Genomic DNA, 15,380 nt, shown 5'->3' on the forward strand with positions numbered 1-15,380 from the left:
ACAGAGAGAGATGCTGTCTCAAAAAGGAAAAAAAGGGCTGATTGCAATTCACTGTATTAGTTTTAAGGCCCTTAAATGGGTCTTGACCCACAGTTTGAAAAACACTGGGTGGGGTTCCCCCCCACCCATTCACTCGTTTTTTTTGTTTTGTTTTGTTTTGTTTTTTTTCCGAGACAGAGTCTTGCTCTGTCGCCCAGGAGGGAGCCGTGGTGCCATCTGGGCTCACTGCAACCTCTGCCTGCCAGGTTCAAGCGAACCGCCTGCCCCAGCCTCCTGAACAACTGCAATTACAGGTACCCACCACCATTGCTGGGTAATTTTGTATTTTTAGTCAACATAGGGTTTCACCATGTTGGCCAGGCTGATCTTGAACTGCTGACCTCAGGTGATCCACCAGCTTCGGCCTCCCAAAGTGCTGGGATTATAGGCATGAACCACTGCGCCCAGCTTCCCCTCCATTCTTACTAGGCAGAGCTCAGCTGAGCTCACTCATAGCTGGTTGTCCCAATGCACACCCTCAGTTTTTACCTTTTGTTTGTGCATCTGTTTCGTGGCTTTGAGTCAGCCCTCTGTGGAACTAAGGTTGCGCTCTGACCCGCAGCCACAAGGAACCCACCCTTGACAGAGAGACCCTCTTTCCCGTCCCACTGCCCAAGTCTGACCTGTCCTGGGACGGACTCTGTGGGTCTGGCGTCCTCAGCTGCTGCCGGCGTTGGAGGGTTGGGGTGCAGGCAGGGGACTCCCCATCACTGGATGGTGTTATGTGAATGATGGGCACTTCCAGGAGCTTCCAGGACTCAGAGGCCAGGCCCTGGGCCCTGTCACCCTGTGGCTGCTGCTTCCGCTGCCCAGCTGGGAGGGCAGGTGAGCCCTGGGGACTGCCCTGTGCCAACAGGGTCTCCCAAGGCATCAGGGGCAGGACCTCATCCATGGGGAGGGTCTGAAACAGCGGTGTGGTCTCTGGGAGACAGAAAAGAGAGGTGACAGGTAGAGTTCCTGCTTAAGCCCCTTACCACCTTCCCCTGTGGCTCCACTAAGAGAAATGAGCTATGATTAAGAGCACAGTTGGGGACCAGGCGCGGTGGCGTATGCCTATAATCCCAGCTCTCTGGGAGACTGAGGTAGAAGGATCACTTGAAGCCAGGAGTTTGAGACTAGTCTGGGCAGCATAGCAAGACCCTATCTCTACAAAAAGTTAAAAATTAGCTAGGCATGGTGGCACATCCCTATAACCCTGGCTACTCGGGAGGCTGAGGCGTTAGGATCGCATGGGAGTCCGAGAATTTGAGGCTGCAGTGAGCTATAATTGTGCCACTGCACTCCAACCTGGGCAACAGAGCGAGACCCTGTCTCAGGAAAAAAAAAAAAAAGATCATGATCTGGGGGTCAGAGAGATCTGCGTGGGATTACCACCTCTGCTACCTTCCTTCCCTTATGACCCCAAGCCTGTTTCCTCTTTTGGAAACTTGAGATCCTGATAGGACCCCGTAGGATGGCCAGACAGTATCTGGAGGGCTCTGACATGCAAGGCGCTAGGCCAGGGCCCCAACACAGTAAGTGCCCAGTTAATCCCATTTGCCTGTAGCTGGAACTGAGGTTTACCGAACCACATAGCTCCTATCTCATCTGTGGGGGGCCTGGGCAATTTTTTCGGAAAGCCCTGGGTGTTCTCTGTACCCACTCGTGCCCTGTGTCCCTTCCACACAAAGGGCCAGGAAGGAGCCAGGCCTCAGTGGGCACCAGAGGCCCGGGCCTGGGTAACAGCTGGCTGAACAGACAGAGAGGCCGAACAGGGATTCCCCTTCCCTGTTTGCCTAGCAGTTGCGCCTCCCAAGACAAACAAAGGGAGGTGGCCAGCTGGGGCCTTCTGGGCCCGGGAGGAAGCCAGGCCAGTTCCTGAGCTGTGGCTGTGATGTTGGAGACTGCCTGGGTCTGGGGAGGCCAGACTGCAGTCTCTCTGTCCTCAAGACAGGGGCTTCTTGGCACCCAGCTGTTCAGGGAATAGGGAAGGGAGGACCTTTGGGAACCAGAGAGGGTTTCCCCCGTTTTGGAAAAGACCTTGACCCCTACAGGCCAGGCCTGGCTCTTCCCAGGCACCCGAGTACCCCAATACCCCTACCTTATGGGGTCCTCCTCCTTCTGTCCACACAGGGTTCAGACTTGCAGGGAAAGGGCGGTAGACCAGGCACTTCCTTTCCCCTAGGAGTCCTAGCTGAGCCAGAGTCATGACCTTGCAGGCTGGAATAGTCATGACCATGTCCGGCTAGAGTCATGTTACTCTCTGGCCAGCTGCTCCTGGGAGAAAGGACAGAGTGGGGATGGAGGTGGAGGTGCTTGTACTAAGGAGGAGGCAGAAGGAACCCCTCTCATCCTTCCATTCTTAGCTGTACAGGGAGGATAGGCTACCTACCCCAGGCCTCTTGTGGTCCATCTCTCGTGTTGGTCTGTGGCCAGCCACAGTGTAGCACATCCAACTACACTGGAGCCCAAGTCCCTAGACAGAGAGGCCCCCTTTCCCATCCCACTGCCCAGGTCTGACCTGTTTCAGGACAGACTCTGCAGGTTTGGAGTCCTCAGCCGTTGCAAACATCGTAGGGGCGTCCCCCAACTCCAACTCCCCAAGAATGCTCCTCCAAGTTCAGAAAATACACCCATGTGGCCAAATCCAAATTCCAGTCCTTGTCTTCCCCAACTGCTCTTAGAAGCCCTGACCCTGGGAGATGCTTCTTCCTCCTGAAAGGCTCCCTTGGCCACTGTGATGTCACAGTTTCCTCTTCTCCCACCTCTGGCAGCTCCATCTCATTTCGTGCACAACTCCTGCGCCTCTCCCTGGTCCGTAAAAGCTGGCATTCCGCATGGCTGAGGTCTGGGAACCTCCCTCTTACTTTTCCAGTTTCTTTTTCTTTTTTTTTTTTTGAGATGGAGTCTTGCTTTGTTGCCCAGACTGGAGTGCAATGACATGATCTTGGCTCACTGCAACCTCTACTGCCCAGGTTCTAGCAATTCTCTGACTTCAGCTTCCCAAGTAGCTGGGATTACAGACATGCCTGGCTAATTTTTGTATTTTTTTTAGTAGAGACAGGGTTTCACCATGTTGGCCAGGTTGGTCCCAAACTCCTGACCTCAAGTGATTCGCCCGCCTCGGCCTGCCAAAGTGATAGGATTACAGGCATGAGCCACCATGCATGGCCATTTTCCAGTTTTATTATATGAGAATTGACATATACCCATAGATGTGGATTATAATGTATAACAATAAAATGTTATAAGATATGGGGTGTATAACAATAAAACGACCCCCTAACTCCATCCACCAATTCAGTTTGAGAACCAGCACATCACCAGGGAGTACCCTGTGACTGCCTTGGGCCCCTCCCCATTCCACTTTTGTCTCGCTTTCAGAAGTCTCCATTGCCCTTTGTTTGATGGTTATCATTCCCTTACATTTTTATTTTTATTTATTTATTTGTTAGAGACAGGGTTTCACTCTCTCTCCAGACTGCCATCATACTCATTACAGCCTCCAACTCCTGGACTCAAGCAATCCTCCTGCCTCAGCCTCCTGAGTAGCTGGGACTACAGATTTGTACTGTCACTCTTGGCCAATTTTTAAATTTTTGGTAGAGATGAGGTCTCCCTATATTGCTCAGGCTGGTCTTCAACTCCTGGGCTCAAGTGATTCTCCTGCTTCAGCTTCCCCAAGTGATGAGATTACAGGCACACACCACCACACAGGGCTAATTTTTTAAATTTTTTGTAGAAGTGGGGTTTTGCCATGTTGCCGAGGCTGCTCTTGAACTCCTGGGCTCAAGCGATTCTCCTGCCTCAGCCTCCCAAAGTGCTGGGATTACAGGCATGCACCACCACACCTGGCTACTTTTTTTTTTTTTTGTAGAGATGGGGTTTTGCCATATTGCCCAGGCTCATCTTAAACTCCTGGGCTCAAGTGATCCTCCTGCCTCAGCCTCCCAAAGTGCTGAGCTTACAGGCATGATCTCCCATGCCCAGCCCAGTCCCTTACTTTTTTTTCTCTTTTTTGAGATGGAGTCTTGCTCTGTCGCCCAGGCTGGAGTACAGTGTTGCCATCTCGGCTCACTGCAAGCTCCGCCTCCCGGGTTCACCGCCATTCTCCTGCCTCAGCCTCCTGAGTAGCTGGGACTACAGGTGCCTGCCACCACGCCCAGCTAATTTTTTTGTATTTTTAGTAGAGATGGGGTTTCACCGTGTTAGCCAGGATGGTCTTGATCTTCTAACCTCGTGATCTGCTCGCCTCGGCCTCCCAAAGCCAGTCCCTTACTTTTTAAATAGTTATTATCATATTGGTATGCATCTCTAAACAATATGATTTTTAGTTTTCCTTGCTTTTGAGCATTTATTTATTTATTTATTTAAGACAGAGTTTCATTCTTGTTGCCCAGGCTGGAGTATAATGGCGTGATCTTGGCTCACTGAAACTTCTGCCTCCTGGGTTCAAGTGATTCTCCTGCCTCGGCCTCCTGAGTAGCTGGGATTACAGGCATGCGCCATCACGCCAGGCTAATTTTGTATTTTTAGTAGAGACGGGGTTTCTCCATGTTGATCAGGCTGGCCTCGAACTCCTGACTGTCAGGCGCGTCCGTGTGAAGAGACAACCAAACAGGCTTTGTGTGAGCAACAAGGCTGTTTATTTCACCTGGGTGCAGGCGGGCTGAGTCAGCGAAGGGAGATAAGGGTGGGGCCGTTTTATAGGATTTGGGTAGGTAAAGGAAAATTACAGTCAAAGGGGGGTTGTTCTCTGGCGGGCAGGAGTGGAGGTCACAAGGTGCTCAGTGGGGGAGCTTTTTGAGCCGGGATGAGCCAGGAAAAGGAATTTCACAAGATAATATCATCGCTTAAGGCAAGGACCAGCCATTTTCACTTCTTTTGTGGTGGAATGTCATCGGTTAAGGTGAGGCAGGGCATTTGCACTTCTTTTGTGATTCTTCAGTTACTTCAGGCCATCTGACGTGCAAGTCACAGGGGATGTGATGGCTTGGCTTGGGCTCAGAGGCCTGACACTGACCTTAGGTAATCTGCCTGCCTTGACCTCTCAAAGTGCTGGAATTACAGGCATGAGTCACTGCACCTGGTTGAGCTTTTAAAAATAAAATCATACCATTTGTCATCTTTTGTGACTTGGTTTTCTTACATTATTCCTAAGATTCATCCACATGGCTGCAGGTTAACTACACTTCATCAATTTTTGCTGGTTGTATTAGTCCATTTTCACACTGTTATAAAGACATACCCGAGACTGGGTAATTTATTTTGTTTTTAAAAAAAAGAGGTTTAGGCCGGGCACAGTGGCTCAAGCCTGTAATCCCAGCACTTTGGGAGGCCGAGACGGGCGGATCACGAGGTCAGGAGATGGAGACCATCCTGGCTAACACGGTGAAACCCCGTCTCTACCAAAAAATTAAAAAAAAAAAAAAAATTAGCCGGGCGAGGTGGCGGGCGCCTGTAGTCCCAGCTACTCGGGAGGCTGAGGCAGGAGAATGGCGGGAACCCGGGAGGCGGAGCTTGCAGTGAGCTGAGATCCGGCCACTGCACTCCAGCGCGGGCGACAGAGCGAGACTCCGTCTCAAAAAAAAAAAAAATATATATATATATATAATTACATATAATTATATATGTAATTATAAAGGAAACACCTTGCAACCGCCACTGAGATCAAGGAAAAGCACGTGGTCGGCGCCCCCAGACACCACAAGTGTCTTCCCATCAAACACTCTTCTCCTTGAAGAGAAGCATCTCCCTCACCCCTATGGTGACCCCTTCCTTTGCTTTTTTCGGGGGGTGGGTGGGCAGAGTCTAACTCTCTCATCCAGGTTGGAGTGCAGTGGCACAATCTTGGCTCACTGCAACCTTCATCTCCCAGGTTCAAGCAATTCTCCTGCCTCAGCCTCCTGAGTAGCTGGGATTACAGGTGTGTGCCGCCATGCCTGGCTAACTTTTGTATTTTTTGTAGAGACGGGATTTCACCATGTTGGCCAGGTTGGTCTCTAACTCCCGGCCTCAAGGGATCCACCTGCCTTGGCGTCCCGAAGTGCTGAGATCACAGACGTCAGCCACTGTGCCTGGCCCCTTTGCTTTTCTTTAGTTTTACTACTTGAGTGCATATTCCCAAAAGCTCTAGTTTTGCAAGTTTCTGAACGTCATACAAGTAGAACAATAAACTTAGAATTCTTTTGTTTAGGCTTCTTCTTTTTTTTTTTGAAATAGGGTTTTGCCCTGTTGCTCAGGCCGGAGTGCAGTGGCACAGTCACAGCTCATGGCAACCTCGAACTCCTGTGCTCAAGTGATCCTCCGACCTAAGCCTCTCAAGTATATGGTGTGCACCAGTGCACCTGCCTAATTTTTGTATTTTTTTTTTTAAAGACAGGGTCTCGCTATGTTGCCCAGGCTGGTCTCAAACTCCTGGGCTCAAGCAATCCTCCCACCTCAGCCTCCTAAAGATTACTAGTGTGAGCCACCATGCCCGGCCCAGCTGCTCTGATTTACCATTATGGTTGTGAATCATCCACCTTATTGTGTATGGCTAAACATTGTTCATTTTTACCATTGTGTAGCATTCCACCTATGGAATAAATCGTGAATAAATGCCACTATTTACTTAATGATTTAACAATGATGGATATTTGAGGATTTCTCATTTTGGACTAGGTTCATTGTGGCATTATTCACCATAGTCAAGACATGGAAACCACTTAAGTGTCCATCAGTGATGAATAGATAAAGATACTTGGTATACAATACAACAGAATACTATGCAGCCTTCAAATAGGAGGAGACCCTGCCATTTGGATGAATCCGGAGGACGTTATGCTAAGTGAACTAAGCCAGACACAGAAGGACAAATACCGCATGATCTCACTTATATGTGGAACCCGAAAAAAACTCAAATACATAGAAACAGAGAATAGAGTGGTGGTTACCAGGCTCTGTGCTATGGCCCACGTTTGTCACAGTGGCACAGTCTCAGCTCACTGTAGCCTCTGCCTCTCTGGTTCAAGCGATTCTCCTATCTCAGCCTCCCAAGTAGCCGGGATTACAGGCGTGCGCCACCACACATAGCTAATTTTTGTATTTTTGGTAGAGACGGGATTTCACCATGTTGGCCACGCTACTCTGGAACTCCTGACCTCAAGTGATCCACCCACCTCAGCCTCCCAAAGTGCCAGGATTACAGGCATGTGCCACCGGGCCCAGCCAGAAATGAAATCTCAAGCAGACCAGGGCTGCCTAACAACAGCCCCATGTTTTCTCATCCAAAGAGCCCTGTGGATTGAAACCATCTCCCTCCTATTCAATTGTCTCTGCCTTTCTCATATTCAGAGGACTAACAGGGTCAGGGGACTGCCCACTGGAGTTCCAGCTGGGATGGGTTGGTGAGTTGGATGGTCCAGATCTTGTGCTGTTTCTACAGCATTTTTCCATGTGAAGAGCTGATGCACAGATAAGGTGTGTGCAGGCCTGAACATCTCCCACTCCTACGCAGGTACTCAACAGTGTGTGGGCTGGTGTATTTCTGACAAACAGTAAGGAATAACATGATATTTGCGCTCCCCAGATACATGAAGATTTGTTGACTGTATCTGTTTCCAATGAACTTCTGGTTTTCCCCTAAATATGCCCACTTGGGTCTGGTAAGTTTTGACATCTTACTAAATCTCGCCCACGTTCTCTGTAATGCCTAATATTTCTTTCCCACGTGTGACTGGCTTTGACCCAATTCCTTCCCACATTTTCCACCCTGGAAAGTCCCTAACCTTTGATAGCCTACCCTTAATCCCTTGATCACAGCCTGGGCATTCTCCCTTTGGGCCAGATGGAGCCCCATTTCTGTGAAACTGATGCGCTCCTATGCACTAACGATGTGTCCATGGCGCAAGCTGCAAGGTCCCTCCCCGCCACCCCAAGTGACGCTGGGGCCTCTGTTTCTCATGAACTTCTGCTTTGTCTTTCGGGCATCTTGGATCAAAGTGCTGCTGTTCTGTCAGCAAAGACACCAAGTCCAAGGCCATTTCCTGCCCTTAAACTTGGTGCTATTCAGGGAGGAAGCTTGGTGTGTCTTGAATTGTCCAAGGAGCTAGCATCTTGACAATAACAGGACAGGAGAGATAATGGATTTTTTTTTCTTGTTCTTTTTTCTTTTTTGCATTTTATGAACCAGAGCATTAAATTTTGGGCCTCCCAAGGGTTCCTTCCCTCTGCCCAACTTCCTCCCTAGTACCTTTTGTCTGTTTTGACTTCTCATTTTATATACTTTATTCCCACCCTGAACACCCTGAGGGGCCCAAGATGTATTCTAAGAAAGGATGCCCGTTCTGCTTCTGAAAACCTAGAGCAACAAATATTTCTGACCATTTGAGTTCATTTTTGCAAGAAGTTGTCAAACCTGGCTGGGCGCAGTGGCTCAAGCCTGTAATCCCAGCACTTTGGGAGGCCGAGGCGGGCGGATCACGAGGTCAAGAGATCGAGACCATTCTGGCTAACACGGTGAAACCCCGTCTCTACTAAAAAAAAATACAAAAAAAAAACTAGCCGGGCGAGGTGGCAGGCACCTGTAATCCCAGCTACTCGGGAGGCTGAGGCAGGAGAATGGCACAAACCAGGGCCCGGGCTGCAGTGAGCTGAGATCGCGCCCACTGCCTCCAGCCTAGAAACGACAAGCCGAGAGACTCGTCTCAAAAAAAAAAAAAAAGGCGGGTGGCTCAAGCCTGTAATCCCAGCACTTTGGGAGGCGAGGCTGGTGAGATCCACGAGATCCCGGGAGATCGAGACCATCTGTAAGCTAACAGTGAAACCCGTCTCTACTAGAAATACAAAAAACTAGCGGGCGGTGGCGAGGCAGCCTGTAGTCCCAGCTCCTCGGAGGCTGAGGCGAGGAGAATGGCAGACCAGGCCCGAGGAGCTTGCAGTGAGCTGAGATCCGGCCACTGCACTCAGCCTGGGCACAGGCGAGACTCCGTCTCAAAAAGAAGTTGTCAAACCAAAGATCACATTTTCTGTAGAAAATACCTGTTTTGGAAGGATCTTTAACATCCAATGGAAATTCCATCCCATATTTCTTTCTTTCTTTTTTTTTTTTGAGACAGTCTCCCTCTGTTGCCCAGGCTGGAATGTAGTGGTGCGATCTCGGCTCACTGCAACCTCCGCCTCCTGGGTTCAAGAGATTCTCCTACCTCGGTCTCCTGAGTAGCTGGAACTACAGGCATACGCCACCACGCCTGGCTAATTTTTGTAGTTTTAGTAGAGATGGGGTTTCACCATGTTGACCAGGCTGGTCTTGGACTCCTGACCTCAAGTGATCTACCCACTTTGGCCTCCCAAAGTGCTGGGGTTCCAGGCGTGAGCCAAGGGGCCCGACCATCCATCCCACATTGGAAACTCCAAGATAGTGGAGACTCGGTTTCCGCGGTGATGGTGGGGGTGGGGGTGGCTGTGATAAACTGCATTGATTTGCACACCAGGGCACATGTATACCTATGTAACAAACCTGCACGTTGTGCACATGTACCCTAGAACTTAAAGTATAATTTTTAAAAAAAACTGCATTGATTTTCTGGGCTCTCCCCTCTCCCACTGACATGCACATAGTCCGCTGCTCTTCTAGAGGGTGGAAATTAAGCCTCAGACACTTAGACACGGTGCCTCTAGTCAATGAGCTTACAGCCGGCATCTGGAAAGCGTGGAAAACCCCCACCTTCAAGAAATTCCCCACCTCCAGGGGTTTTGAGAGAATGTAACCAGATAAGTAAGAGCCTGAGCTGGGGCACACACCCAGTGCCCACTCACTGTTTTAGCTATTGTTAAATGTTCCCAAGAGGGTCGATTTCAGCAATCGCATCATACTAGACGCTGGAATGGCTCCCGCCTATCCTCTCTGCACTTTAGGAGGCGGAGGCAGGAAGATTGCTTGAGCCCAAGAGTTTGCGACCAGCCTGGGCAACATAACAAGACCCCATCTTCACCAAAAAATAAAAAAATTAGCCAAGCTGATGGCGCATGCCTGCGGATCCAGCTACTTGGGAGGCTGAGGTGGGCAGATTGCTTGAGCCCATGAGGGCAAGGCTGCAGTAAGCACTGATCGCACCAATACACTCCAGTCTGTCTCCAGACTCAAAAAAATAAGACAAAACAAAACAAAACAAAAAGCTGGAAACCAGATTCTTGGGGGAATACAGCTAGGAGAAATGTAAGAATTCTCAAATGCTTGTCACTTCCCCATGTTGGTTTTGTTTAGCTCTGGGTGTTTTCCCACACCACTTAGTAAGAAAGTTGTTAAAGGCAGAGGGTGGTGGCTCAAGCCTGTAATCCCAGCACTTTGGGAGGCCGAGGTAGGCAGATCACGAGGTCAGGAGATCAAGACCGTCCTGGCCAACACAGTGAAACCATGTCTCTACTAAAAATAAAAAATTAGCTGGGCCTCGTATGGGCTTCTGCAGTCCCAGCTACTCGAGGCTGATCCGGGAGAATGATGTGGAACCTGGGAGACGGAGTTTGCAGGAGCCACACTGTGCCACTGCACTCCAGCCTGGGCAAGGCAACAGAGCAAGTTCCGGCTCCCAAAAAAAAAAAAAAAGACCAGCTCACAACATGATGAAACCCTCACTAAAAATACAGGAAATTAGCTGGCCGCGGGTGGTGTGCACCTGTAGGGCCCAGCTACCAGGAGGTTGAGGCAGGAGGACCATTTGAACCCAGGAGCGGAGGTTGCAGTGAGCTGAGATCGCACCGGCGACTCCAGCCTGGGCGCATGAGCAAGACTGTCTGAAATTAAAAAGAAAGAAAGAAAAGAAAAAGAGAAAGAGAAAGAAAGAAAGAGGAAGGAAGGAAGGAAGGAAGGAAGGAAGGAAGGAAGGGAGGGAGGGAGGGAGGAGGAGGGAGGGAGGGAGGAGGGAGGGAGGGAGGGAGGGGAGGGAGGGCGGCCGGCTGGGTGGTTTGCCTGTAATCTCTAAAGGGAGGCCAGATCATGGATCACAGGTCAGAGATCGAGACTATCTCTGGTTAACACGGTGAAACCCCGCCTCTACTAAAAGTACACAAAGAAGCCGGGTGAGGGTGGCGGCCGGCCCCAGCACGGGAGGCTGGAGCCAGAGAGAATGGCGGGAACTCCGGAGGCGGAGCTTGCAGTGAGCAGAGATCCGCCACTGCACTCCAGCCTGGTGACAGAGCCAGACCTCGGCCTCAAAAAAAAAAAAAAAGAAAGGAAAGAAAGAAAGAAAGAAAGACAGTTGTTAAAATAAGAAGCTGATGCATGCCTGTTTGCAACTAAGGAGGAAACTGGAACAATTCCATTTTGCTCTGCAGTCAGGTTTGTGAGAAGAGCCCTCCTCTCAGGGCAGGTTTAGTTTAGTAAGGTTAATTTTTTTCCTGTGTGGTTTTTTTTTTTTTTTGTATTGGCATTATACATTTTTTTTCTTCAAAAAAAATCCTTGAAAATTCAAGCATAGTTAATATTGGCAATGTTACAAGAAACAGCCAGTCTTGCCCTGTGAACCTGCAAAAAGGCAGGGCCAGAGGAGGGAAACTGGCCACCCTAGCAGAGGAAGCTCAGGCTGCATAAGGAAGAGATGCTTCTGGTGGGGTCACAGGGCTCTCAGAGTGGCCCACACTGTGACAGGTAAGATTTGCAGACACACATCGACAAGGACATTGGGGTCACTCTCCACGCTTCTGTATACCGCGCAAAACATCTTTTCACAGAGAAGGAAGAAAAAGTGAGCCAGGCTTGGGAAAGTCTGTACTCCAAACACTTTTAACAATTTCCATTGGAGGCCGGGCGTAGTGGCTCACGTCTGTAATCCCAGCACTTTGGGAGGCGGAGGCGGGTGGATCATGAGGTCAGGAGTTCGAGACCATCCTGGCTAACATGGTGAAACCCCGTCTCTACTAAAATTACAAAAAATTAGCCGGGCGTGGTGGCGTTCGCGTGTAGTCCCAGCTACTTGGGAAGCTGAGGCAGGAGAATGGCGTGAACCCGGGAGGCGGAGCGGAGCTTGCAGTGAGCCAAGATTGTGCCACTGCACTCCAGCCTGAGCGACAGAGTGAGACTCCGTCTCAAAAAAAAAAAAAAAAAAAAGAAAAAGAAAAATTTCCATTGGAGTGTTGTGCACATCACGAACAAATATAAACGGGTATTAGTAAAGTGAACTTTTATATTATTAATTTCCTTTGGCTGCCATCACAAATGATCCCAAACTTTGTGGCTTAAAACAACAGAATTATTATCTCCGTGTTCTAGAGACTAGAAGGCCAAAGTCAAGGTGTCAGCCGCGCCATGCTCCCTCTGAAGGCTCTAATCCTTCCCTGCCTCTTCCAGCTTCTGTTGGCTCTAAACAGTCCTTAGCTTGGGGCTGCATAACCCTCATCTTCGCCTCTGTCTCCACATGGCCTTCTCCTGCTCCCTGTGTCTCTTATAAGGACCCTTGTCATTGGATTTACAGCCCACTCAGATAATACAAGCTGATCTTATCTTGAGATCCTTAATTTAATTACACGTACAAGCTGCGTGCGGTGGCTCACACCCATAATCCCAGTACTTTGGGAGGCCGAGGTGGGTGGATCACCTGAGGTCAGGAATTGGAGACCAGCCTGGCCAACATAGTGAAGCCTGGCCAACATGGTGAAATCCCATCTCTCCAAAAAAAAAAAAAAAAAAAAAAAAAAGCTGGGTGTGGTTGTGCGCGCCTGTAATCCCAGCTACTCAGGAGGCTAAAGCAGGAGAATTGCTTGAACTCAGGAGGCAGAGGTTGCAGTGAGCCGAGATTGCACCACCACACTCCAGCCTGGGCAACAGAGCGAGACTCCATCTCAAAAAAAAAAAAAAATTACATGCACAAAGACTCCTTTTCCAAATAATGTCACCGTCACAGGTTCTGAGGGTTGGGACGTGGACATATCTTTTGGGAGGCTATTACACTACAACACTCAAGTAAAAAGACCACAAATGTCCACTAAAGGTCCTGAATAAGAATGATCATACCAGCGTTATCCGTAACAGCCAAAACCTTGAAACAACCCTAATGTCCATCAACAAGAGAATGAATAAATAGTGGTATATTCATACAGTGGAATACTATATGGCAACGAAAATGAGCAAACTATTGCCACAAGTATCAGCATGAATGCATCTCCGTTAATATAAAGTTCAAGAACAGTCAAAACTAATCCATGGTGATAGAGGTCAGAATGATGCTTACCCTCAGGAGATCATGACTAGGAGGGTACAAGGGATCTTCTGAAGTGTTGGAAGTATTCTATATATTTTTTTTTGTTCTTTTAGACTTGCTCTGCAGTCCAGGCTGGAGTGCAGTGACACAGTCATAGCTCACTGTAACCCCAACCTCCTGGACTCAACTGATCCTCTCACCTCAGCCTCCCAAGTAGCTGGGACTACAGGTATGTGCCACCACATCTGGCTAATATTTTTAGTTTTTATTTTTTGTAGAGATGGGGTCTTGCTGTGATGCCTAGGCTGGTCTCAAATACCTGGCCACACGTGATCCTCCTGCTTTGGTCTCCCAAAATGCTGGGATTACAAGTATAAGCCATTTGCCTCCAGCCAGTATTCTATATTTTAATCTGAGTCGTGGTGGTATTCATATGAAAAATTAATTATACTATGCATTTAAGATTTACACACTTTACCACATGTATGTTATAAAATTTAACTTGTCATTAAAATGGTATGTATTTTAAACTCAATTACATGTACAATTTCACGCACAAAAACTCAATTAGTTTAAAATACATACCATTTTAATGACAAGTTGCCATATATCATCATTGTTAAAACTATTTTAACAGGCTTATTGAAGTATAACTGATATATGATACACTGCACATATTTATACGATTTTGATCTTTGATAGTGACATTTGTATATATCCATGAAATCACTACCACAATCAAGCTAACCAACATCACCCCCAAAAGTCTCTTCCTGCCCTTCTCCATATTCCCCATGCTCCCTACAACATTAAAATTATATTAAAATTTTCTAAAAAATAAATAAATACCTGATTGATTTTAACAGGTAGCAAAGGAATCTAAGAATAAAGAATACTGCAGTATACAGATCTTTTCAGAATTACGCCAGACCAGCAAGGAGGATTCAGAAACATAAATGCACTCTGCACTTCTGGCATAACTAGGGAGTGTCTGAAAGGTCAGAAGAGGAAGAGCTACCAACACAGGAAAAGTCAAGTGAGTCCAGGAGGAAGGCAAGAAGGAGTGCCCATGTTTTTTTTTTTTTTTTTTTTTTTTTTTTTTTTTCCCAGGCGAGTCTGCGCTCCTGTCACCAGGCTGGAGTGCAGTGGCGCGATCTCGGCTCACTGCAAGCTCCGCCTCCCGAGTTCCCGCCATTCTCCTGCCTCAGCCTCCCAAGTAGCTGGGACTACAGGCGCCGCCACCACGCCCGGCTAATTTTTTTGTATTTTTAGTAGAGACGGGGTTTCATTGTGTTAGCCAGGATGGTCTCGATCTCCTGACCTCGTGATCCACCCGTCTTGGCCTCCCAAAGTGCTGGGATTACAGGCTTGAGCCACCGCGCCCGGCCTGTGCCCATGGTTTTGATCTTAGACTAAGCCCGCAAGGCACATTGTGATGGGCAAACCAGCAGTCACCTGTTTGGAACACAAAGAGTGAGAGTTACAGCCTGGCCGCTGGAACCTTCCTGGTACTTGCTGCCATTGATGTCTGGGGCCAGGGAAGCAGTTCTGGAGGAGGGATCAACACACAGTTGTCTGGACAGGATGCTGCCTGCTTGCCAGGGAGGAGGCGGGGCTGAGCTACTGCACTGTAAGTGGCTTTCCGGCTGCTGTTCTTGGCCAGCTGGGGCAAAGGGAGTTTAAGCAACTCGCCCATACACATATTCCTCTAAATGAGCAACGTTCCTGGAAACCGGAGATGCTTCCTGCTAGGCAGAAACAAAAGCCTCCCCCTACTCCGCACAAATGTCTTCAATTACTTGGCACAGGAAGAGTTCCCCCAGAGTCAAAGGTAGCTAAAAGAGAAATGCGTAACTGGCAGATTTAGGGATAGGAACCTGATGTCTGCAACTTACTTTAGACACACAAAAAAGTCAACAGTAAAATGTTAAGGGCATAGGCGGTACGTATACAGATATTCGCTGTATAGTTCTTTTGACTTTTCTGTGTTTGGAAAGTTTCATTAAAAAGATAGAAAAGAAAGGGTATACAAAGAAACAGAACAAAGTTATCAAAAGGAAAAGGATAAAAGCAACATTAAAAAAAATGCAGAGGCCAGGCACAGTGGCTCACATCTGTAATCTCACACTTTGGCAGGCCAGGGCAGGTGTATCACTTGAGGTCAGGAGTTCCAGACTAGCCTGGCCA

The 15,380-nt window shown here is 48.5% G+C and overlaps 1 protein-coding gene across 3 annotated transcripts in view; it reads right to left on the reverse strand.

Annotated features, from left to right (window-relative positions):
• GRAMD1A (GRAM domain containing 1A) overlaps positions 1 to 2,157 on the reverse strand; it is a 31,949-nt gene extending 29,792 nt beyond the window's left edge. For all 3 annotated transcript variants that reach the window (XM_031659662.1, XM_021930993.2, XM_031659663.1), the window contains exons 1-2: positions 2,120 to 2,157; positions 663 to 960 (exon numbers count right to left, since the gene is read on the reverse strand). In XM_031659662.1, coding sequence (XP_031515522.1) covers positions 663 to 931 — 269 coding nt within the window. In that variant the 5' untranslated portion in view covers positions 932 to 960; positions 2,120 to 2,157. The remainder of the gene's footprint in view (positions 1 to 662; positions 961 to 2,119) is intronic.
• Between the last annotated feature and the right edge of the window lie 13,223 nt (positions 2,158 to 15,380).

This window comes from Papio anubis, chromosome 20, assembly GCF_008728515.1.
Source record: "Papio anubis isolate 15944 chromosome 20, Panubis1.0, whole genome shotgun sequence".
Taxonomy (NCBI): domain Eukaryota; kingdom Metazoa; phylum Chordata; class Mammalia; order Primates; family Cercopithecidae; genus Papio; species Papio anubis.